General features: G+C 45.1%; 1 protein-coding gene across 1 annotated transcript in view; it reads right to left on the bottom strand.

The window, feature by feature from the left end:
- Positions 1–4,002: 4,002 nt before the first annotated feature.
- Positions 4,003–26,293, bottom strand: part of LOC122556054 (kininogen-like) — a 32,996-nt gene continuing 10,705 nt past the window's right edge. The window contains exons 6-7 of the mRNA XM_043702460.2: positions 9,968–10,051; positions 4,003–4,368 (exon numbers count right to left, since the gene is read on the bottom strand). Coding sequence (XP_043558395.2) covers positions 4,093–4,368; positions 9,968–10,051 — 360 coding nt within the window. The 3' untranslated portion in view covers positions 4,003–4,092. The remainder of the gene's footprint in view (positions 4,369–9,967; positions 10,052–26,293) is intronic.

Raw genomic sequence — 26,293 nt, 5'->3', positions numbered from 1 at the left:
AAATATCTTCCCTTGGTAACTCCTCCTTTCCCTCTCCAAGGCTATGGTAAATGTGAGGCAGTTGTGGTCACTGTCACCAAAGTGTTCTTCCATCATGAGATCTGACACCTGTCCTGGTTCATTGCCGAGCACCAAATCCAAAATGGCTTCTCCCCTCATCGGTCTGTCTACATACTAAGTAAGGAAACCCTCCTGAACACACCTGACAAAAATGGCTCCATTCAAACCATCTGCACTAAGGAGGTTCCAGTCAATATTGGGAAAGTTGAAGACACCCATAACAACAACCCTACTACATCTGTATTTTTCCAAAATCTGTCAGCCTATGAGTTCTTCAATCTTCCTACTGCTATTAGGGATCTGTAGAAAACCCCCAATGAGGTGGCTGCTCTCTTGCTGTTCCTAACTTACACCCAGACTGACTCAGTAGACAAACCTCCCTTGACAACCTTCATTTCCATAGCTGTGATGTACTCTTTGATTAGTAATGCTACACCCCCCTCCTCTTTTTCCACCCTCCCTGTTCTTTTTAAACGTTCTAAATCCTGGAACATCTAGCAACCATTCGTGCCCCTGTGAAACCCATGTCTCTGTTATGGCCACAATTTCATAGCCCCAAGTACTGATCCATGCTCTAATTTCATCACTCTTATTTCTGACACTCCTTGCATTAAAGCAGACACACTTTAACCGATCCCTTTGTTTCATCGCGTGAAAAACTTTCCCAATAGATTCCCTACATCCTGTCACTGCCCCATCTACAACTAACCCCCTCTCAGTTATGTAGCTCTGGTTCCCACCCCCTTGCAAAACTAGTTCAAACCCTCCCGAATCACATTAACAAATCTCCCACCCAGAACATTTGTACCCCTCCAGTTCAGGTGCAACCTGTCCTTCATGTACGGGTATATTAGTCCCTTCCAATTTAAGTACAATCCGTCCTTCTTCTACAGGTCACTTCTACCCCAGAAGAGATTCCAATGATCCAAAAATGTGAATCCTTCTCCTATACATCAGTTCCTCAACCATGTATTCATCTGCTCTGTCGTCCTATTCCTACCCTCACTAGCTCGTAGAACCAGCAGTAATCCAGATATTACTACTCTTGAGGACCTCCTTTTTATATTCCTGCCTAACTCTCTGTATTCTCCTTTCAGAATCTCATCCTTTTCCCTTCCTATGTCGTTGGTTCCAATGTGTACAATGACCTCCTGCTGGTCACTCTCCCCCTTAAGAACATTCTGCACCCTCTCTGAGACATGTCTTTCTGTGCCTTGGACTAGAGAGTCCCCTGAAACAATCAATCTCTTGGAACCAGACGTATCTCTCATTGCATTAGAGCCAGTCTCAATACCAGAAACTTAGCTGTTTATGCTATATTCCCCTGAGAATTCATCACCCCTTACATTTTCCAAGACAGCTTACTTGTTTGAAATGGGGATAGCCACAGAAGACTCCTGCACTACCTGCCTTTATGTCTGTGTTAGAATGACTAACTGGAATGAAGTAGATCATGATAGCCATAATCATAAATTACATTGTCTAGTTAGACATGACTTGCAAAGAGTACGAGGAGTCAGAAATGATAGGCATCAAACCCATGGACCATCTCAGTGTAGAATGATCAAAAATCCCCATTTCTACAACTGACTTTAATTTCACAGATTTTACAGCTAGAAAAGTATTGCCTTTAGTCTTTCATCAGCAATCAGAGCCATTCCAAAAGGTGATAACTTTTAACAGATGCTCATCCATGCAATCTCACCGCAAGGTGTCAGTTGAGAGTTTGCCTCCAGGAACACCATTCAATTAAGGATGGTGGGTGGGTTATACAAATGGAAAGGCCAATGGGACAGCCAAAGGTCCTGGTTGGTGGGCAGCCACACCAAGCAAAATGCAAAATGCAAAATGCAAAACTTGCACCCACACCTCCCTCCTTACTTCCCTCCAAGGACCCAAGGGATCTTTCCATATCCGCCACAAATTCACCTGCACCTCCACACACATCATTTACTGCATTCGCTGCACCCGATGTGGCCTCCTCTATATTGGGGAGACAGGCCGCCTACTTGCGGAACATTTCAGAGAACACTTCTGGGACACCCGGACCAACCAACTCAACCACCCCGTGGCTCAACACTTCAACTCCCCCTCCCACTCCACCAAGGACATGCAGGTCCTTGGACTCCTCCATCGCCAGACCATTGCAACACGACGGCTGGAGGAAGAGCGCCTCATCTTCCGCCTAGGAACCCTCCAACCACAAGGGATGAACTCAGATTTCTCCAGTTTCCTCATTTCCCCTCCCCTCATCTTGTCTCAGTCCCAACCCTCGAACTCAGCACCACCTTCCTAACCTGCAATCTTCTTCCTGACATCTCCGCCCCCACCCCCACTCCGGCCTATCACCCTCACCTTAACCTCCTTCCACCTATCGCATTTCCAACACCCCTCCCCCAAGTCCCTCCTCCCTATCTTTTATCTTAGCCTGCTGGGCACACTTTCCTCATTCCTGAAGAAGGGCTCATGCCCAAAACGTTCGTTTCTCATGCTCCTTGGATGCTGCCTGACCTGCTGCGTTTTTCCAGCAACACATTTTCAGCTCTGATCTCCAGCATCTGCAGTCCTCACTTTCTCCTTTAAACTGTACTTGCAAACATTTAGCCCATTATTGTGGAACAGGTAGCTCTCCTGTGGAATGGGGAAGGGGGTAGCAGTACAGGAAACTGTGCTGGTCCCAAGGCCTGCTTTTGAGAGACCTCCTCCAAGTCACCTTTTGGATATCAACCACAGTGGAGGGCACATCTGTTGCTGATAAAGTGCAGCATTCAGAGCTGATGCACATCTTAGCCAAAGTGGGAATACATCGGGGATCTGTGCCAACAAAAGATTTTCCAAAATAATCCCTTCCCACCTCTGAAGTTATCTCCTTATAGTTGACAAGATTTAATCCTCTGTATCCCTGCCAACTGTGAATAATTATTTAAATGAGATGACAATATGCAAAACATTTGCGATATTTCTGCCAGAATCTAAGTAGCAAATCTAAACTTAACTTGATATGAAAATCTAGACTGATATCTGACTGCCTATATTAACTGTATCAAGATGGCATAAATAATGGATTGTTCGTATTTAGGTTCCATCATCCAACTTAATTTGGGACTTTCACGGACTGAAGTGTTTTTTAAATAGGAAACAAAAATAATAACTGAAAATGCTCATAGCTATTACCTGTCCATACAGGTTGACAAGTTTAATGAAACCAACACAAACAAATCAGGAGATAGCTGAACTAAAAATTAACATTTGTAAAGGAAAATGAAACCAGTCAGCAAGCTCCTCGGATGGCATGTAAAGACCATCATTCTCTAATTGGATTTACACCTTTACACCTCAACAACATTGTAAGGACTCTATCTTGTACTTTTATTTGTACGGGACAAACTCCCCTAACCTTTACTTTGTGAAAGTGTGTGTATGTGAATGTGAGAACCGACATGATTGCACAAATGTCATATCCTTGACATCATGTCTTTATTCTCTCTTGCGGTTAAGAAGTTCTGTAATTACTCTTTCCTTCTTTCAAGAAAATTTTGTCTTTGCTACTTATAGCTTCTGTTTAAATCAATTAACTACATTTTAATTGAGAAAATGTACAGCAAAATGCTAAAAAAGGAGTGAAGTCTTTGATGTGACAAACCAGAGGGTTTGAAATGTGATTAGCCCTTTCATCCTTCATGTATTTTGACAGTTGGGAACACATGAAACATCGCTACAAATTCTCATTGTCAACAAATCTCTTTATTTGACTTGATGAATAATGAACATTTCTTACTTTTATCCTTTAATAATTTTCTGTGAAATTATTTAAACTTACAAAGCTGTCAGAGCCATGACGACCTGCAAGAGCCATTAGAGACCTCAACTTTATGTCTTTTCATAGACTCCATAGATAAAATGTATTCTGTAAGAAGAGTAGAATTGACAGGAACAAAGGACTTTAATTTACAACAATAAACTTTATTACAATATTTATTTCATTATTTTTGGATCAATGCAAATCCAGAAGCAGTAGGAGACTTTTACTGACTAAAAGTCCAGTAAATCAAGGTCACTAAATGCTGTTGGCACAGTGTTGTTGTTGTCAGGGTATTTTTCAGCTAAGGAAGGTGCAGATATATTCGGTCGCAAGACTCTCCAGGGTTTTCCTGGGCATTTAGGGGAATCCAGGCTGTCTGCAAGAGCTTGTTCAGCAGTGGTGAGTTTTTCTGGATGTGCGTCATTTCCATCAGTATGTGATCGAAGGGGCTGTGGCATGCTAAATGGCCCCCAACCTACATATCGAGGAGCCGCAAATGCTATAATCTATGGAGTGAGAGATTTAAAGTTATTAAATACCCCTGAAATCCATCAAAAATTGCAAATGATTACACTCCATGGTCAACTCATACATTGTCATTTATTGATTATACATCATCATGTCTTATTTTTTAGATTTTAGATTACTTACAGTGTGGAAACAGACCCTTCGGCCAACAAGTCCACACCGACCCGGCGAAGCGCAACCCACCCATTGCCCTACATTTACCCCTTTTACCTAACACTATGGGCAATTTAGCATGGCCAAGTCACCTGACCTGCACATCTTTGGACTGTGGGAGGAAACCGGAGCACCCAGAGGAAACCCACGCAGACACTGGGAGAATGTGCAAACTCCACACAGTCAGTCGCCTGAGTCGTGAATTGAACCCAGGTCTCTGGCGCTGTGAGGCAGCAGTGCTAACCACTGTGCCACCGTGCCGCCCAAATTGGCGTCCTGTATCTCCAATGTAGAGGAGACTACATCAGGAGCAACAGATCTGTAGATGAGATCTAAATCTCTGACAGAGATAAGAGGGTGTGGGTGCAGTTTTTGCAATTCTTGCGGTGGCAGGGAAAATGCTGGCGGGGTGGGTGGGTTGGCGGGGGGCTTCTTGATGATGATATCCAGCTCTTTCTCTATACTGGCACTATCTGAGGAATTGCAAGTGGCATGCACATTGTGCAACCAACTGCAAAGATTCCCAATAACATATGCTGGAAAGAAAACTATTGATTATCTATTTTTTACTCTATACGCTGATAAAACTGCTGAAAATTGTTCCTAGGGAAGTCTTGCAATAATGACATAAGACCAAGATGATGGCTATCAATAACCTTAGAACTTTTTTCTTAGACATGACACCAATCAATGAATAGTTTTCCTCCTGATAACCATTTACTTCAATTTTGCCAGGATTCCTTCATGCTAATTAAAAAATTTCATTCATTCATGGGACTTGGATGTCATTCACTGCAGTATTCCTAGCCTTTGATCTGCTCTTATAGCTACTGTGCTTATATGGTGAGTGTAGTTTAATTTCTGGTCAATGCTAACTCCAAGGATGTTAATAGTGGTGGATTCAGTGTAGGTAAGCATCATTGAATGTCAAGGGGTGATGATTAGATTGACTCCTATTGGAGATGGTCATTATCTGGCATTTGTGTGATGTGACTATTACTTCGATATTGACCAGATCTTGTTGCATATGAACATAGTCTGCTTCAGTATCTGAAGAGTTGCAAATGGTGCTGAACATAATGCAATCATCAGCGAGCAACCCTACTTCTGACCTAATAATAGAGGAAGGTTATTGATGAAGCAGCTGGAGATTTTTGAGCCTAGGACATTACCCTGAAGAATTCCTCCAGAGATACCTTGGAGTGAGAGATGGACTATCAACCACAATCATCTTCCAATGTAATAGGTTTGACTCTAACCAGTGGAGAATTTGCCCCCAGTACCCATTGATTCCAGTTTTGCCAGGCTCCTTCATGCCACACATGGACAAATGCAGCCTTGATGCCCAGGGCTGCCACTCTCACCTCTCCTTTGGAAGTCAGCTCAATTGTCAATGTTTGAACCATAAGATCAGGAGCTGAGTGGCCTGGTGGAACTCAAACTCTACTTCACTGAGCAGATTATTGCTGAGCAGGTGCTGATTGAGAGCACTGCTAATGACACCTTCCATCATGATCATGAATAGACTGATGGGGTGGCAATTGGCTGGGTTAGATTTACCCTGCATTTTATGTATAGAATGGGCAATTTTCCATTCAGTTGGCTAGATACCAGTTTTGTAACTGTGCTGGAAGAGTTTGGCTAGGGAGCAGCAAGTTCTGGAGCACAAGTCTTCAGTAATATTGCTGGAATATTGTCAAGGCCCATGGCCTTTGCAGTTTCCAATATCCCCGTCTGTTTTTGATTTCACTTGGAGTGAAACAAATTGGCTGTAGATTGGTATAGGTAATGCTAAAGACAACTGGCGGAGGCAGAAATAGATCATCCACTTGGCACTTCTGGCTGAAGATTGCTTCAGCTTTATTTTTTGCACTGTTGTTTTGGGCTCTTCCATCATTGAGGATGGAATATTTGTGGAGCATCCTCTTCCAGTGAGTTGATTAATTGTCCACCACCATTCACAACTGGATGTGACAGGGCTGCAGAGCTTAGATCGGACATGTTGGTTGTGGGATCACTTAACTCTGCTTATGACTTGCTGCTTATGCTGTTTAGCATGCAAGTAATCCTGTTCTATAGCTTCACCAGGTTGTCACCTCATTTTTCAGTATGCCTGGTGCTGGTTCTGACATGCCCTCCTGCACATTCCATTGAGCCTGTCTTGATGGTAATCGTTGAGTAATGAATATGCTGGGAATACAATTCTGCTGTTTTGACAGCCCACAACACCTCCAGGATCCACTATCTGGAGTTGCTGGATCCATTTGAAGTCTGTCCCATTTAGTACAGAAATAATGCCACACAATATAGTTGCAGTTATTCTCTACATAAAGATGAGGCACTGTCTCCACAAGGACTATGTGGTGGTTACTCTTATTGATAAGGTTATGGGCAGATACATCTGAAGCTGGTAGATTAGTAAGAATGAGGTCAAGTATGTTTTTCCTTTTTGTTGGTTCCCTCACCACCTGCTGCAAACCCAGTCCTTTTGGACCCGACTACCGAGTTACTCTTGGTGGTGAACACTGAAGTGTCCTACCCAGAGTACATTTTGTGCCCCTTGCCACCCTTAGTGCTTCCTCCAAGTGTTGTTCAATATGGAGGAATGTTGATTCGTCGTCTGAGGGAGGACAGAGCTGGTAACCAGCAGGTGGTTTCCTTGCCCATGTTTTACCTGAAGCAGTGAGATTCCATGGGATCCAGAGTCAATGTTGAGGGCTCCCAGGGCAACTCCCTCCTAATTGTTGGTGGGCTAGGACATATCTAGGGACAGTGACAGTGGTGTCTGGGACATTGTGTGTAAAGTATGATTCCATGAGTGTCCCTATCTCAGGCTCTTGCTTGACTAGTCTGAGAAATAACTCTCGCAATGTTGGCAGCAGCCCCCAGATGTTAGTAAGGAGGACTTTGCAGGGTTGACTGGGCTGTTTTTGTCATTGTTGTTTCTGGTGTCTAGGTCGATGTTGATTGGTCCATCCAGTTTCATTTCTTTGAGACATTGTAGCAATTAGTACAACTGAGTGGGTTACTAGACCATTTCAATGGGCAATTCGGGGTCAACCATATTGCTGTGGTCAGATCAGGTGAGGTGACAGATTTTTTTCACTGAGGAATATTAGTGAGACAGATGGGTTTTTCCAACAATCAACATTGGTTTCACGGTCATCAGTAGATTCCTAATTCCAGATATTATTTTTGAATTCAAATTCCACCATCTGCCATCTTGGAATTCAAATCTGGATCTCCAGAAGATTAGCTGAGTTTCTGGATTAATAATCTAGCAATAAAACCATTGGGTTATGGCCTCCGCTAACTACTATTAGTGGAGTAGTCAGTTCCTTTGTTCATGCTTATATCAACGCTGCAATGAGGCCAAAAGCCAAGTGACCCTTACAGAACTCAAAGTTAGCATCAGTGTAACTGCTGATTAGAACTTAATTCTCCTTACTGATGATTGAGAAGAGGTTAATGAGATGGCAACTGGCCAGATTAAACTTATCCTTATGTTTCTGGACAGGAAAGGCATGAGCAGTTTTCCACATTGAGTAGATGCCAATTTTGTAGATACCTCAGCGAAGGCTGCAGTGGGTTCCAGGGTAGAGGATTTCAGTACTATTGCTGGAAGGTTGTCAAGGCAAATATTTGCAGCATCCAATGTCTTCAAACATTTCTTGACATGGCAAGAGAATGAATCAAATTGATTGAAGTCTAGGATTGATGATTGTGGGGACCTCAGAAGGAGGTCAAGATAGATCATCTACTCAATGCTTCTAGGTGATGATTGCAAAGGTTTCACTCTTGTCATCTACATTGATGTCCTATGTTCCACAATCATTGAGGATGGGGCTAATTGCTTACTTGTCCATAACCATTCATAGATGGATTTCACAGGACTGCAGAGCTTGTATTTGATCCTTGGTTGTGGGATTGCATGACTGTCCAGCTCATATTGTTTCCACTGCTTGATATACAAGTAGTTATGTGTTGTAGCTTGACCAAGGGGATATCACAATCTTAAAATTGCATGGTACTTCTCTTGGCATGCTCATTACAGCCAATGGTTGAGTAATATCATTTTTTACTGTCACAGCTCCAGTTTAATGTAAGTATCCTGAAAACAGGTTGTCAGAAAAGCTCAGTTGCATTGGAATTTTTATCTTGCACCATTTGGGACATTGTGAATGCTTCTTATAGCCTAGACAATCACGTTGCCAAGAAGAATCTCCAGCTGCAAAAATCTGAGCTCCAGGCTTGGAGCTCAAATCATGGCAGAGGTAATTAAGGTGAAAACACAGAGCTGAAAGCCATGTGGGTACTATGTCTAATGGCCACACAACAGATTAAGACCAGGCAGAGAGGGGTGACCAATAGGCAGTCTGGAAAGAGGTAGTGCAGGAGTATCATGTCTATCCCACTCACTAACCAGTTTTTCATTTTAGATAATGGTGAGGGCTATCATTCACCAGAGGAATGTATTGAGAGTCGAGTTTGTGGCATCACCTAAGTGTCTCAGCTGTACTGATGGGAATGTAGAAAAGATCAAGGGCAATATGGGATTCAACAGTCAGGCATTTCTGTGACTCTGAGATGGCATCTATCGCCATGGTGTCAGGGTCAAGGATGTCACAGAGCAGCTACAAGACATTCCGTTGAGGGAGAGTGAAGAGCTAAAGGCCATGGTCCGCAAGGGCTCTAACAACATCGGTAGAAAGAAGAATGAGGTACTGAGAATAGAATTTAAAGAACCACAGAAGAGACTGAAAAGCAGGACCACATGGCAGTAATCTTAGCATCAATTAGAGTTTAAAAATAGGAAGATTAAGTAAATTAATATGTAATTGAAATGATACTGGGACAGTACTCATTCAATAATGCAATTTCTTGTCATGCTGGAAGAATATCTTTGATGGATATATCTAATAAATTGAATTCCTATCTGTCAAAATCAACTATTACTTTGAACTTCAATCATACAAAGCAAAACTTCAAGATTAACAAGAACTAACTTTCAAATGGATTGACTACTTAGTGACATTACCCTGTGTTATAAAAGCATTTAGGAAGGTATGGGTTTGGCTATGGCATTTTAGGAAGCTGAACATACAACAACTACAAACCATTCAGGAGGGTCCAATAAAGTGGACACGCAGAGAGGAAGGTAAAATTTTTAAATGAAGTTTCGAATACAAGAACAACATAATGGAAGGGTTAAAATCTGGATTCAAAAGTCCAGATGATGACAATTTAATTTGCATTTGGACAAACTAGAACTGGAACAATTTATTTCTGATAAGCTAACAACTTCAATTAACTTACATTAATCACCTCCTTAAAGCAGACATAGATACTAAATGGTTCAACTATTGCAACCAAATGCAATTCATATAAAAGTTAACACCAATATAAAATGAATTTTAGAATTACCTCCAACTTGCTAACATTACAATCCACGAATACATTCATAAAATTCAACCAATGCTTGATATACACTTGCGACTTACAGTATAGCTAGAAGACACAAAAAAAATTTACTTTAAAAATCCAAATGTACAAGAGGCAAGAATATAATTTCATCAGGTAATGAAACTGTTGGGAACAATTTTTATCAGCACTGTTTGAATTAACTTGTTGATTTGTAAAGGTTTAATTAACTGTTAAAATGGCTCCTCTATACATGTATTGTGACAAAACTTAACCCACTTGATGAAGATCTGCTAAAAAAGAGAGGGTGAAATGATACCATCAATGATTACAAATGCAAGCACTTTATACGTTCATTTGAAACTTGCTTATCCATTTGATGAGCAGAAGAAATGTTCATGTATTTTAGGAGACTGAGGCATTTTATACCAATATATGAAGGATGAGGACATTTGAGGAAAAAGAATCTTCAACCAGAGGGTGATGGGAATCTGGAATGTATTGCCTGGGAGAGTAATAGAGGTGGAAACCTCAAGTTTTAAGAGGTGTGTGGATAAATTGTCGGGGTTTGGGGAGGGGGTGGGAGTGGGGATCGGGGAGTAAATGATAAGTGGAAATGGAGCCCAGACAAACAGAACAGCTGTTGGGTAGAGAAAGAATTGGGTATAGGTCACTCTAGGAGAATGAATAGCTGCTAATGGGGGCTATTAGTGACTGTAATAGGTTGTTTGCAGTGGCAGTCCATGTGATGACAAGGTGTGGTACATGGGTTTTGGGAGAAGACAAGTAAAGGAGTGTTCAGGGCTGAAAATGATTAAATGGGTATCGAGTTATGAAGGCTTCAGGGTCCCCAAGTAGAAAGTGAGGTGGTGTTCTTCCCGATTTTGCTGAGCTTCCCTGGAGCACGGCAGCAAGCCACAGACAGAAATGTTGGTCACGAACATGGTGATATGTTAAAATGGCAGGGAACAGGAAGTTCAGGGTCATTTTTGTAGACAGAACATATGTGTCATCCAGTTTCCCCAGTGTAGAGAAGACCACATTGAGAACAGTGAATACAGTCGACTAGATTGAGTGAAGTGCAGCTAAATCACTGTTATGTCTGGAAGGTGTGTTTGGGGCTTTAGATAATGAGGAAAGAGGAAGTAAATAGGTAGATGTTTTACCTTCAGCGAGTACATGGGAGGATGCCATGGGGGTGCGGGCAGATGTTGGGGGTGAAGATAGTGTTGGGAGTAGGGGTAGGAGTGGACCAAACTGTCCCAGAGGGACTGTTCCCTGTGGAAAGCTGACGCGAGGGGAGCGTTATGTGTGTCTGATGGTGGCATGGTGCATAAGGTGGCAGAAATGGCAGCTAATGGTCCTTTGCATGAAGAGACTGGTGGGATGGTGAGTGAGTACTGTTGTGGAAGGGAAGAGATGGAGTGAGGGCTGAACTGTCAGAGAAGAGTCAGACACAGGCCCTTTCAACCACAGTGAATCCTTGGTTGAAGAAGACAGTGGACATTTTGGAGCAAAGAAGGCCCTTTTTTGGTGTTGTTGAAATTTGGTCTCCCAGCCTGTGGCAATTTTATTTTTCAATTTCAGCTATTATGTAGATTTTTCTCTCAGTGGACACCTGAAATTGCACTGTTCAGTGAAGGAACATCAGTGATGCTGGGTCTTCAGGCAATGTTCTTTGTGCAGCAGCCACAGGTTACCAGGCCATCAGTGAGTACTAAAGCTACAGTCAGCTCTCTCTAGGTGGAGATTCAGCTGCTGAGTCTCGATTGGGTGGTCTCACCAAATTGTGATTCAACAGGCATTCCTGGAAAGAAATAAGTAACCCAGTTCTCTCAGCAGTATACACCTCACTGCATAACCATTAAAATAAATCAGGAAAAATTCACAGAGCTTGCTAATTAAAGTAAGGGAGTTGCAGACACAAGGAGCCACCTCGGAATAGGATGCTGCGATAATAATGGAGATCTAGTTTGCAAAGAGACAGGACGGGAATGCTTCATTATTCCAGTTCAGAAAATGTTGGGAAGGAAAGAAAGGAGGAGAAATGATAGTATTGATTAAGAATAATATCAAAGTGTTGGGGAGAAAGATGTCCTGGACTGGTCAAGGACAACATTTATATGGCGAGAATCATGAAAAACAATTAAGTACATTTATTCAACAACAGAGCAGAAAATCTACAAGAAAAATACAGAAATGTGCAAAAGCTACAGAGTGGTAATAATATTAAAATTTAATTATCCTAATGCAGACTGGAATAGGAACAATATAAAGAGCAGGGAACTACAAGAGTTTTGGTGTATTCAGGAGATTTTCTTGATGCAGTACATTTCTGATACATAAAAACACTCAGAAAGACTCCTCACTGCATCACTCCTACTGCCTATTATGCTGTCCCGTTCTCTGAGTGAACTGGGGGAGCCAGGCAATAAGGGGAGCAGAAAAGAATGAGGTCAGTGAAATGTCAAGGGGATCAGCAAAGGAGAAGCAGCAATAATGGGCTCATTGTTGCTGGATCTGCAATAAGTGCACCATGTCTGGTTCACTTCCAGCCCAGTATGAGTGGATAGTGAGGACATCAAGGACCTCTGTTCCTGTTCAAGTGTGTTAGCAAGAGATACATTAAGTAGGAAGGAGGTATTGCTGGACTTGTTTGTAAGAAAGAGGCCAAGTGGATAAAGCTTCAGCTGGGGAACATTAAAGGAATAGTGAACATATTAACATAAGCTAGAGAAAATAGTTCTAGAGCAATTTGGAGTAAAACAGAAACTCAATTGGAGGAGGAGAAAGTGAGGACTGCAGATCAGTGTTGAAAAGTGTGGCGCTGGAAAAGCACAGCCAGTCAGGCAGCATCTGAGGAGCAGGAAAGTTGACGTTTCGAGCATAAGCTCTTCATCAGGAATGAGGGGCTGGCTCAAAGGAGCCAAGCGATAAATGGGAGGGGTGCGGCTGGGGGGAATGTAGTTGGGGATGTGATAGGTGGAGGGAGGTGGGGGATGATTGTGATAGGTCGGGAAGGAGGGTGGAGCAAATAGATGGGAAAAAAGATGGACGAGTAGGACAGTTCAAGAGGGTGGTGCCGGGTTGGAGGTTGGATATGAGATGGGGGGGGTGGGAGAAGGGAAATGAAGAAACTGGTGAAATCTACATTGATCCCATATAGTTGAAGGGTCCCAAGGTGGATTTTGAGGCATTCTTCCTCCAGGTGTCAGGTGACTAGAGTTTGGCAGTGGAGAATGCCCAGGACTTGCATGTCCTTGGCAGAGTGGGAGGGGGTGGTGGTGGAGGAGGAACAGGGCTTGCATGTCCTTGGCAGAGTGGAAGGATGCCAACTTGCAGACTTCCACACACGTCATCTATTGCTCTCGGTGTGGTCTCCTCTACATTGAAGAGACAGGATGCCAACTTGCAGAACGTTTCAGAGAACATCTCTGGGACACACACACCAAATAACCCCAACTCTCTGTGACCAACCACTTCAACTCTCCCTCCCACTCCACCACGGACATGCAAGTCTTGGGCATCCTCCAACGCCAAACTCTAGTCATCCGACACCTGGAGGAAGAACGCCTCATCTTCTGCCTTGGAACCCTCCAATCATACAGATCACTGGAGATTTCACCAGTTTCTTCATTTCCCCTCCTCCCCACCATATCCTAGATCCAACCTTCCAACTTGGGATGGCCTGGTGAACTGTCCTACCTGACCATCTTCCTTCCCACCAATCCACTCCACTCTTGTCTCTGACCTATCACTACCACCCCCACCCCCACCTCCATCCACCTATCGCACTCCCAGCTACCCCATCCCCAGCCCCACCACCCTCCCATTGGGCTACCCCCCCTCATTCCTGATGAAGAACTTATGCTCAAAACTTCAACTCTCCTGCTCCTCAGACGCTGCCATAATTGGATGAGGGCCAAATCCATAGGATTGCCTGGAACTCTGCCTACAAAAGGTGCTGAGTGTAAAGATAACTCAAAAGAAATTTGGATGGGCATTAATGGGAAATATCAGAAGGGCATATGTCCGAAACGTCGATTCTCCTGTTCCCTGGATGCTGCCTGACCTGCTGCGCTTTTCCAGCAACACATTTTCAGCATTAATGGGAAATAAACTTGCTGGAATACAGGGATAGAGTGGGGGAATGAACCTTACTGAATTATTCTAAAGATCCAGCATTAACTGAGTGGTGAATCAAGCTCCTTCTGAGGCTCTCAGGACCAGACTTTTCTGTCTCCATCCATTTCAGCATGAAAGTGGGCCAACTTTAAAATATTGGGAAGGACCCAATTCTGGGGAATAATCTTATTTTTAATCAGTATGGGATGAGGCAGTAAGCTGAAGGCAATAGCCGACATGCACCAGACCAGTGCCACCAAGTTCAGATTTGGGATCTGTATTTTCGATCCCTTGGTATTTTCACAGATTTGAACCTATACAAAACATCTTTCAGCAGCTTTGAAACATAAGGAAATACTAATCTGAATTAATCTTGCTTTTCACAAGTAAGTTCAATAAGGATCAAAATCAGAAATTGCTGGAAAAGCTCAGCAAGTCTGGTAACACCTGTGGAGAGAAATCAAAGTTAATGTTTCCAGTCAAGTGCCTCTTCCTCAGATCCCCATAAGGATGTTGTCTGCTTCACCTGTGATGATATAATCGGGTACGATTAGTTAAACATGTTCTTATTGCAATTGCTCTGTGATGAATTGATTTTGAAAAACCAAGTCACCACAATGTTAACCACCAGTGTGAAAGCATAAAAGTCTTCAGATGTTTTAAAGTATAATGTCCACTGGATAAAATGCTCTTCTGTCGTGAGCAGTGTTACAGTTCAGTTTTTACTTTATTATCTGCTCCCTGTGCTTAAATATTTTTGTTGATTGATGGGGCAGCCAATTCTTCAGACTTCAAACCACAGCAATAAATGAGCACCTGCTGCACTACAAAGACTTGAACTCTTTAGGAAATCATCCTTTTGAAGAGAGGGAGTCAGAGATGTACAGCATGGAAACAGACCCTTTGGTCCAACTCGCCCATGCCACCCAGATATCCTATATAAATCTAGTGCCATTTGCCAGCATTTGGCCCATATCCCTCTAAACCCTTTGTATGCATGTACCAATCCAGATGCCTTTTAAATGTTGCAATTGTATCAGCTTCTACCACTTCCTCTGGCAGCTCATTCCATATAGGTAAAAACAATGACTGCAGATGCTGGAAACCAGATTCTGGATCAGTGGTGCTGGAAGAGCACAGCAATTCAGGCAGCATCCGAGGACAAGCAAAATCGACGTTTCGGGCAAAAGCCCTTCATCAGGAATAAAGGCAGAGAGCCTGAAGCGTGGAGAGATAAGCTAGAGGAGGGTGGGGGTGGGGAGAGAGTGGCATAGAGTACAATAGGTCAGTGGGGAAGGAGATGAAGGTGATAGGTCAGGGAGGAGAGGGTGGAGTGGATAGGTGGAAAAGGAGCTGGGCAGGTCGGACAAGTCCAGACAGGTCAGGGGATCGAGTTGCGGGAGGTTAGAAGCTAGGATGAGGTGGGGGAAGGGGAAATGAGGAAACTGTTGAAATCCACATTGATGCCCTGGGGTTGAAGTGTTCCGAGGCGGAAGATGAGGTGTTCTTCCTCCAGGCATCTGGTGGTGAGGGAGCGGCGGTGGAGGAGGCCCAGCACCTCCATATCCTCGGCAGAGTGGGAGGGGGAGTTGAAATGTTGAGCCACTGGGCGATTTGGTTGATTGGTGCGGGTGTCTCGGAGATGTTCCCTAAAGCGCTCTGCTAGGAGGCGCCCAGTCTCCCCAATGTAGAGGAGACCGCATCGGGAGCAACGGATACAATAGATGATATTAGTGGATGTGCAGGTAAAACTTTGATGGATGTGGAAAGCTCCTTTGGGGCCTTGGATAGAGGTGAAGGAGGAGGTGTGGGCGCAGGTTTTACAGTTCCTGCGGTGGCAGGGGAAAGTGCCAGGATGGGAGGGTGGGTCATAGGGGGGCGTGGACCTGACCAGGTAGTCACGGAGGGAACGGTCTTTGCGGAAGGCGGAGAGGGGTGGGGAGGGAAATATATCCCTGGTGGTGGGGTCTGTTTGGAGGTGGCGGAAATGTCGGCGGATGATTTGGTTTATGCGAAGGTTGGTAGGGTGGAAGGTGAGCACCAGGGACGTTCTGTCCTTGTTGCGGTTGGAGGGGTTGGGTCTGAGGGCGGAGGTGCGGGATGTGGATGAGATGCGTTGGAGGGCATCTTTAACCACGTGGGAAGGGAAATTGCGGTCTCTAAAGAAGGAGGCCATCTGGTGTGTTCTATGGTGGAACCGCTCCTCCTGGGAGCAGATACGGCGGAGGCGGAGGAATTGGGAATACGGGATGGCATTTTTGCAAGAGGTAGGGTGGGAAGAGGTGTAATCCAGGTAGCTGTGGGAGTCGGTGGGTTTGTAGAAGATGTCAGTGTCAAGTCGGTCGTCACTGATGGAGATGGAGAGGTCCAGGAAGGGGAGAGAGGTGTCAGAGATGGTCCAGGTAAATTTAAGGTCAGGGTGGAATGTGTTGGTGAAGTTGATGAATTGCTCAACCTCCTCGCGGGAGCACGAGGTGGCGCCAATGCAGTCATCAATGTAGCGGAGGAAGAGGTGGGGAGTGGTGCCGGGGTAATTACGGAAGATCAACTGCTCTACGTAGCCAACAAAGAGACAGGCATAGCTGGGGCCCATACGTGTGCCCATGGCTACCCCTTTGGTCTGGAGGAAGTGGGAGGATTCAAAGGAGAAATTGTTAAGGGTGAGGACCAGTTCGGCCAAACGAATGAGAGTGTCGGTGGAGGGGTACTGTTGGGAACATCTGGAGAGGAAAAAACGGAGGGCTTGGAGGCCCTGGTCATGGCGGATGGAGGTGTAGAGGGATTGGATATCCATGGTGAAGATGAGGCGTTGGGGGCCGGGGAAACGGAAGTCTTGGAGGAGGTGGAGGGCGTGGGTGGTGTCTCGAACGTATGTGGGGAGTCCCTGGACTAGGGGGGATAGGACAGTGTCGAGGTAGGTAGAGATGAGTTCAGTGGGGCAGGAGCCTGCTGAGACAATGGGTCGGCCAGGGTGGTCAGGCTTGTGGATCTTGGGAAGGAGGTAGAACCGGGCAGTGCGGGGTTCCCGGACTATGAGGTTGGAAGCTGTGGGTGGGAGATCTCCTGAGGTGATGAGGTTCTGTATGGTCTGGGAGATGATGGTTTGGTGATGGGGGGTGGGGTCATGGTCAAGGGGGCGGTAGGAAGAGGTGCCCTCGAGTTGGCGTTTGGCTTCAGCGATGTAGAGGTCAGTGCGCCAGACTACCACTGCGCCCCCTTTGTCCGCTGGCTTGATGGTGAGGTCAGGATTGGAGCAGAGGGATTGGAGGGCTGCGCGTGGTGAGGGTGAGAGGTTGGAGTGGGGGAGGGGGTCGACAGGTTGAGGCGGTTAATGTCCCGGCGGCAGTTGGAAATGAAGAGGTCGAGGGCTGCCGCCGGGACATTAACCGCCTCAACCTGTCGACCCCCCTCCCCCACTCCAACAGACACCACCCACGCCCTCCACCTCCTCCAAGACTTCCGTTTCCCCGGCCTCCAACGCCTCATCTTCACCATGGATATCCAATCCCTCTACACCTCCATCCGCCATGACCAGGGCCTCCAAGCCCTCCGTTTTTCCTCTCCAGACGTTCCCAACAGTACCCTTCCACCGACACTCTCATTCGTTTGGCCGAACTGGTCCTCACCCTTAACAATTTCTCCTTTGAATCCTCCCACTTCCTCCAGACCAAAGGGGTAGCCATGGGCACACGTATGGGCCACAGCTATGCCTGTCTCTTTGTTGGCTACGTAGAGCAGTTGATCTTCCGTAATTACCCCGGCACCACTCCCCACCTCTTCCTCCGCTACATTGATGACTGCATTGGCGCCACCTCGTGCTCCCGCGAGGAGGTTGAGCAATTCATCAACTTCACCAACACATTCCACCCTGACCTTAAATTTACCTGGACCATCTCTGACACCTCCCTCCCCTTCCTGGACCTCTCCATCTCCATCAGTGACAACTGACTTGACACTGACATCTTCTACAAACCCACCGACTCCCACAGCTACCTGGATTACACCTCTTCCCACCCTACCTCTTGCAAAAATGCCATCCCGTATTCCCAATTCCTCCGCCTCCGCCGTATCTGCTCCCAGGAGGAGCGGTTCCACCATAGAACACACCAGATGGCCTCCTTCTTTAGAGACCGCAATTTCCCTTCCCACGTGGTTAAAGATGCCCTCCAACGCATCTCATCCACATCCCGCACCTCCGCCCTCAGACCCAACCCCTCCAACCGCAACAAGGACAGAACGCCCCTGGTGCTCACCTTCCACCCTACCAACCTTCGCATAAACCAAATCATCCGCCGACATTTCCGCCACCTCCAAACAGACCCCACCACCAGGGATATATTTCCCTCCCCACCCCTCTCCGCCTTCCGCAAAGACCGTTCCCTCCGTGACTACCTGGTCAGGTCCACGCCCCCCTACGACCCACCCTCCCATCCTGGCACTTTCCCCTGCCACCGCAGGAACTGTAAAACCTGCGCCCACACCTCCTCCCTCACCTCTATCCAAGGCCCCAAAGGAGCTTTCCACATCCATCAAAGTTTTACCTGCACATCCACTAATATCATCTATTGTATCCGTTGCTCCCGATGCGGTCTCCTCTACATTGGGGAGACTGGGCGCCTCCTAGCAGAGCGCTTTAGGGAACATCTCCGAGACACCCGCACCAATCAACCAAATCGCCCAGTGGCTCAACATTTCAACTCCCCCTCCCACTCTGCCGAGGATATGGAGGTGCTGGGCCTCCTCCACCGCCGCTCCCTCACCACCAGACGCCTGGAGGAAGAACACCTCATCTTCCGCCTCGGAACACTTCAACCCCAGGGCATCAATGTGGATTTCAACAGTTTCCTCATTTCCCCTTCCCCCACCTCATCCTAGCTTCTAACCTCCCGCAACTCGATCCCCTGACCTGTCCGGACTTGTCCGACCTGCCCAGCTCCTTTTCCACCTATCCACTCCACACTCTCCTCCCTGACCTATCACCTTCATCTCCTTCCCCACTGACCTATTGTACTCTATGCCACTCTCTCCCCACCCCCACCCTCCTCTAGCTTATCTCTCCACGCTTCAGGCTCTCTGCCTTTATTCCTGATGAAGGGCTTTTGCCCGAAACGTCGATTTTGCCTGTCCTCGGATGCTGCCTGAATTGCTGTGCTCTTCCAGCACCACTGATCCAGAAGCTCATTCCATATGCACACCATCCTCTGCTTGGAAACATTGCACCCCCTCCCCATCCCCACCCCAATCCCCCCAAGGTCCCCTTTCACCTTAAACCTATGTCCTCGAGTTTTGGACACGCCCACCCCAGGGAAACGTCCTTGCCTATTTACCCCATCCACCCCATCTTGATTTTATAAATCTTTATAAGGTCACCCCTCAGCTTCCCACACTCCAGGGAAAACAGCCTCAGCCTATTCAGCCCCTCCCTATAGCTCAAACCCTCCAATCCTGGCAACATCCTTGTAAATCTTTTCTGAACCCTTTCAAGTTTTACAATATCCTTCCTACAGGATGGAAACCAGAATTGCATGCAGTACTCCAAAAGTGGCTGAACCAATTTCCTGTACAGTCGCAACATGACTTCCCAACTCCTATACTCAATGCTCTGACCAATGAAGGCAAACTTACCATTTACCTTCTTTGGTATTCTATCTCACTGTGTCTCCACTTCCAAGGAACTATGAACCTGCACTCCAAAGTCTCTTTGTTCAGCAGCACTCCCCAGGACCTTACCGTTAAGTGTGTAAGTTCTGCCTTGATTTGCCTTCCCAAAATACAGCACCTCACATTTATCCAAATTAAACTATAATGTCTGCCATTCTTCGGCCCATTGGTCTATCTGATCAAGATCCTGTTGTACTCTGAGGGAAATTTCTTTGCTGCCCACTACGCCTCCAATTTTACTGTCATCTACTGAACATCTACTTCACACCCAAATCATTTTATATATAATGACAAAAAGCAGTGGACCCAGCACTGATCTTTGTAGCACATTGCTGGTCACAGGCCTCCAGTCTGAAATACAACCCTTCATCATCACCCTTTATCTTCTACCTTCGAGCCAGTTCTGTATCCAAGTAGCTAGTTCTTCCTGTGTTCCATGTGATCCAACCTTGCCTCTTTGAATATTTTCACAATTTTATGGTTATATTATATTTTTGTTTTCAAAAGAAGCGTAATGTGTGCTTGATTAACAGCTTTAAGAGCTCCTAAAATGGTTAACTCTTATGTTAAATGGAAAGAGCATTAAGGCATGGAGATGATATGAAATGTAGGTGTAGGATTTGGTGGTGAGAATCGATAGCTAGGTTGCTGGATACTTATCTATTGAACAGGATCAATGTCACAGAGAAGTTAGATAAGTTGCCAACTCTAGCATCCATGTCCTTTTTTCTACCCCCATACTGTACTGAGAAGTTCTGACCCCAACATGCCCATTACCCGTCAATGAAAATAGTGTGGATTGGCATGGCCAGGCAGGAGGTGGGATTCCAGGCAGCTGGAAAATGGCTGAATTGTATTTCCTACCTCAAAGATTAAAATTCCAGTTCATGACACTATTATGAGAACACATGTGTTCCAGATGAATTGGAATTAAATACTGGAACAGAAAACTGTAAATGAACAATTCACTGCATTTAAAAAAGTGATGATTCATGAGGGAAAAGGCAGGCTAACCAAAGCCAGACTACCTAAAGAGATGGAGGATCAGATTAAGACAAAAGTTATATTTTGCAGCAGAGAACAGCGGGTGCTGGGCGGAAGTGAAGTCGGAGCGCAAAGTCAGTCGGGAAGGTAAGTGATTGTTATTTAAGAACTTACCTTGACGCCAGCGGTCTTTTTTGCAGCAGAGAGCGGCGGGAGCTGGGCGGAAGTGAAGTCGGAGCGCAAAGCCAGTCGGGAAGGTAAGTGATTGTTATTTGAGTGGGTGTGTTCTAGACCCCAGGTCCTACAAAGTAGGGCCTTCCTACCTCCCTCCTCCTCTAACCTAAATTAAAAGTCCACAGACCTGCCCCAAAAAGAGGGTCCAAGGAAGTCCCTGTGGAGTGAAGAGTGAAGCTTTAGCTCAGGAGTCTTTGACAAGGAGGTTGAGTGAAGTGATTATGCCACAGTTGAAGAGGGTGAAGACATGACTGCCCAGCTGGTTCAGTGCGCTACGTGCTTGATGTGGGAGGTCAACGACTCTGGTGTATCTGGCTCGTATAAGTGTGGAAAGTGTGTGCACGTTCAGCTACTGACAGAGCATATTGCAGCACTGATGAAAGAACTCGAGGACCTTAGGCTCATCCGAGAGAACGAGATCTTTCTGGACAAGACCTTCAGCCAGGTTATTACACCAATCGTACCAGAAGAGAGCAGAAGAGAGCAGACGATGAGGAAGGCAGAGAGGAGAAAGGTGCAAGAGACCCCGGGGGAAGTACCTGTCAGAAACAAGTTGAAGCTTTTGGAAACAGTAGAGACAGATGACACTGCCAGTCCGCGAGGCGGCCAGGTCTGTCAATCAAAGGTTGGCGTGGAGACAGAGCGGAAGAGTCGGACATCGCACAGAGCCGTGGTAATAGGGGACTCCATAGTGAGAGGAACTGACCGGGGTTTTTGTGGCAGCAAATGGGACTTAAGGATGGTGTGTTGCCTTCCTGGTGCCACGGTTAAAGACATCGCGGACAGAGTGCAGGAAATCCTCAAGGACGAGGGTGAAGAGCCAAAGGTGGTGGTACATGTCGGCACAAACGATGTTGGCAAGAAGAGGAGGAACATACTAAAGCGGGACTTCAGAGAACTAGGAAGAAGGCTGAAAAGTAGGATGTCCAAGGTGGTTATCTCCGGTTTGCTTCCAGTTCCTCGGGCTGGTGAGGCCAGAAACAGGGAGATAATGGACTTGAACGTGTAGCTGGGTACTGGTGCAGGAAGCAAGGATTTAAATTCTTGGATCACTGGGGTAGGTTTTGTGGTAAGCATAAATTCTACAAGAGAGACAGTTTGCACCTTAATAGATTGGGGACCAGCATTCTGGCAGGCAGGTTTTCTACTGCAACACAGCTGCGTTTAAACTAAGTAGCAGCGGGGAGGGGACAAACTGGATGCTTAAGAAGGAAATTGAAGGGAAAGTTAGAACAAGGGAAGTCAAGAAAGACAACTGTATCATTGAAGCAGCTGTAGGGTTGAGTGAAATAGGGGTTGATGGGAAGGGTGAGGGCAGTAACAAATTAAAAATACTATATATGAATGCACGAAGCATTAGAAATAAGATGGATGAGCTTGAGGCTCTTTTGGAAATTGGCAGATACGATATTGTGGAGATAACTGAGACGTGGCTTCAAGTAGACAAGGCCTGGGAAATGAATATTCAAGGCTACACGTGCTATCGTAAGGACAGACTGACGGGCAGAGGGCTCGGGTGGCCATGGTGGTAAGGGATGATATTCAGTCCCTTGCGCGGGGGGACCTAGAATCAGGGGATGTAGAGTCAGTGTGGATAGAGCTGAGAAATACTTAGGGTAAAAAGACCCACTTGGGAGTCATCTACAGGCCCCCAAACAGTAGTCTGGATGTCGGATGTAAGTTGAATCAGGAGCTGAAATTGGCCTGTCGCAAAGATGTTACTACAGTTGTTATGGAGGATTTCAACATGCAGGTAGACTGGGAGAATCAGGATGGTATTGGACCTCAAGAAAGAGACTTTGTGGAGTGCCTCCGAGACGGATTATTAGAACAGCTGGTGCTGGAGCCTACCAGGGAGAAGTTAATTCTGGATCTGGTATTGTGCAACAAACCAGAATTGATCAGGGACCTCGAAGTGAAGGAGCCATTGGGAAGTAGTGACCATAATACAATAAACTTCAATCTGCAATTTGAGAGGGAGAGGGTACAATCGGAAGTGACAATATTTCTGTGCAATAAAGGGAACTATGGAGCTATGAGGGAGGAGCAGGCCAAAGTTCAATGGTGCAATACCTTAGCAGGGTTGACAGTGGAGGAACAATGGCGATATTTCTGTGTATAATACAGAAGATGCAGGATCAGTTCATTCCAAAAAGGAAGAAAGATCCTAGGAGGAGGCATGGGTGACTGTGGCTGATGAGGGAAGTTAAGAAACATATAAAGTTAAAAGAGAAAAAGTATAACATAGCAAAGGTAAGTGGGAAAACGGAGGACTGGGAAGCTTTTAAAGAACAACAGAGGATTACTAAGAAGGAAATATGCAGAGAAAAAATGAGGCACGAAGGTAAACTGGCCAAAAATATAAAGGAGGATAGTAAAAGCTTTTTTAGGTATGTGAAAGGCAAAAAATGGTTAAGACAAAGATTGGGCCCTTGAACACAGAAACAGGGGAATATATTACAGGGAACAAAGAAATGGCAGAAGAATTGAATTGGTACTTCAGATCGGTGTTCACTGGGGAAGACACAAGCAATCTCCCTGAGGTAACAGTGGCTGGAGGACCTGAACTTAAGGGAATTTATATTTGCCAGGAATTGGTGTTGGAGAGACTGTTAGGTCTGAAGGTTGATAAGTCCCCGGGACTTGATGGTCTACATCCCAGGGTACATGGGTACATCGAGAAATCGTGGATGCATTGGTGATTATTTTCCAGAATTCGATAGATTCAGGATCAGTTTCTGCGGATTGGAGGGTGGCTAATGTTGTGCCACTTTTTAAGAAAGGTGGGAGGGAGAAAGCAGGAAATTATAGACCAGTTAGTCTGACCTCAGTGGTGGGAAAGATGCTGGAGTCTATTATAAAGGATGAAATTACGACACATCTGAATAGTAGTAACAGGATAGGTCAGAGTCAGCATGGATTTATGAAGGGGAAATCATGATTGACTAGTCTTCTGAAACCTTTTGAGGATGTAACTCTGAAGGTGGACGAGGGAGATCCAGTAGATGTAGTGTACTGGACTTTCAGAAAGCTATTGATAAAGTCCCACATAGGAGGTTAGTGAGCATAATTAGGGCACATGGTATTGGGGGCAAAGTACTAACTTGGATTGAAAGTTGGTTGGCTGACAGGAAACAAAGAGTAATGATAAACGGCTCCATTTCAGAATGGCAAGCAGTGACCAGTGGGGTACCACAGGGATCAGTGCTGGGACCGCAGCTTTTTACAATATATATTAATGATATAGAAGATGGTATTAGTAATAACATTAGCAAATTTGCTGATGATACTAAACTAGGTGGCAGGGTGAAATGTGAGGAGGATGTTAGGAGATTACAGGGTGACCTGGACAGGTTAGGTGAGTGGTCAGATGCACGGCAGATGCAGTTTAATGTGGATAAATGTATGGTTATCCACTTTGGTGGCAAGAACAGGAAGGCAGATTACTACCTAAATGGAATCAATTTAGGTAAAGGGGCAGTACAAAGAGATCTGGGTGTTCTTGTACACCAGTCAATGAAGGTAAGCATGCAGGTACAGCAGGTAGTGAAGAAGGCTAATAGCTTGCTGGCCTTCATAACAAGAGGAATTGAGTATAGAAGCAAAGAGGTTCTTCTGCAGCTGTACAGGGCCCTGGTGAGACCACACCTGGAGTATTGTGTGCAGTTCTGGTCTCCAAATTTGAGGAAAGACATTCTGGCTATTGAGGGAGTGCAGCGTAGGTTCACGAGGTCAATTCCTGGAATGGCGGGTCTACCTTACGCTGAAAGACTGGAGCGACTGGGCTTGTATACCCTTGAGTTTAGAAGACTGAGAGGGGATCTGATTGAGACATATAAGATTATTAAAGGATTGGACACTCTGGAGGCAGGAAACATGTTTTTGCGCTGATGGATGAGTCCGAACCAGAGGACACAGCTTAAAAATACAGGGTAGACCATTTAGGACAGAGTTGAGGAGAAACTTCTTCACCCAGAGAGTGGTGGCTGTATGGAATGCTCTGCCCCAGAGGGCAGTGGAGGCCCAGTCTCTGGATTCATTTAACAAAGAGTTGGATAGAGCTCTCAAGGATAGTGGAATCAAGGGTTATGGAGATAAGGCAGGAACAGGATACTGATTAAGGATGATCAGCTATGATCATATTGAATGGTGGTGCAGGCTCGAAAGGCTGAATGGCCTACTCCTGCAGCTATTGTCTACTGTCTATATATTAGGCTGATGAAAGGTAAAATCTCCATCATCCTACTAGACCATAAGGCTGCTCTCTCATTAGAGAGAGTAACAACTGATAGTGTTTAACCTGAGAGTGACCACATCTTAGATTAAGGGAGATCTTGAGCGGGAGGGTCCTTCATGGTAACCTCAGCTCACGTGGGAACTGAACCTATGCTGTTGGGATCACACTACATCGTGTATTAGCTGTCCAGCTAACCAAGGATGAAGCCCATAAAATTAAAAAAAAAACAGTGGCAGTAAGGATATACAATATATGCAGAAACAGGAAACAGAGAATAGTGTTGAATAGTTGAAGAAGGTCTTCAGTCTTGAAGAAAGTCAACAAGAGGGTTCCTGGGGCCAAAAATAGGACCACAGCTTTTGTGATATTTATTAACAACTTCATTTGGATATACATAGCTTAATTCTAAAATTTGCAGAAGACAAATCGTGAAAGTATTGTGATAGAATTCTGTAGTATATTTCTAGGCTCATGAAATGGATAGACACAGAATAGATGAAAGGTTATGCAGAGAACTATGAAGTGTGTTTTTGGAAGGAAAAAAATGAAGAAGTAAGATGCTCGAAAGTTTATAATTCTAAAGAGGGAGTAGGAACAGGGAAACATGGCAAATACATACACAAGTTATTGAAGATGGCAGGGAAGTTTGGGAAAGCATTTTAAAAAGTCTTTGGGATCTTTGAGGCATAATATAAAAGGAACAAAACTACAACAAACCTTTTTGAAAGACTGGTTTAGACTCAAATAGAGGATTCTATCCAATTCTGAGCATTATACATTAAAAAGAAAGTCAAGCCTTTAAAATAAGCTGTAGAAAATGTTTATGAGAATGTCAGTAGAATAAGGGACACGGGTTCAAACGATTGACTAGGTGGAGAAGCTCAGGATGTTCTCCATAGAAAAGAGAAACTTAAGAGGACAGTGGAAGAAGTGTTCAAAATGAGAGTAAATAGACAGAAACAGTTCCCTTTACCAAAGGGATAGAGAACCAGAGGCACGGATTTAAAGTGATTGACAAGAAAAGAAAAGTTAACATGAGAAAATATTTTATGTCACAGCAAGTGGTTACGATTTGGAATTTACTATTT

This window comes from Chiloscyllium plagiosum, unplaced genomic scaffold (genome assembly GCF_037043375.1).
Source record: "Chiloscyllium plagiosum isolate Xiang-an unplaced genomic scaffold, Cpla_swu_hap1 HiC_scaffold_13, whole genome shotgun sequence".
Classification (NCBI taxonomy): Eukaryota; Metazoa; Chordata; class Chondrichthyes; order Orectolobiformes; family Hemiscylliidae; genus Chiloscyllium; species Chiloscyllium plagiosum.
This window is presented reverse-complemented; position numbering and strand designations above follow the sequence as displayed.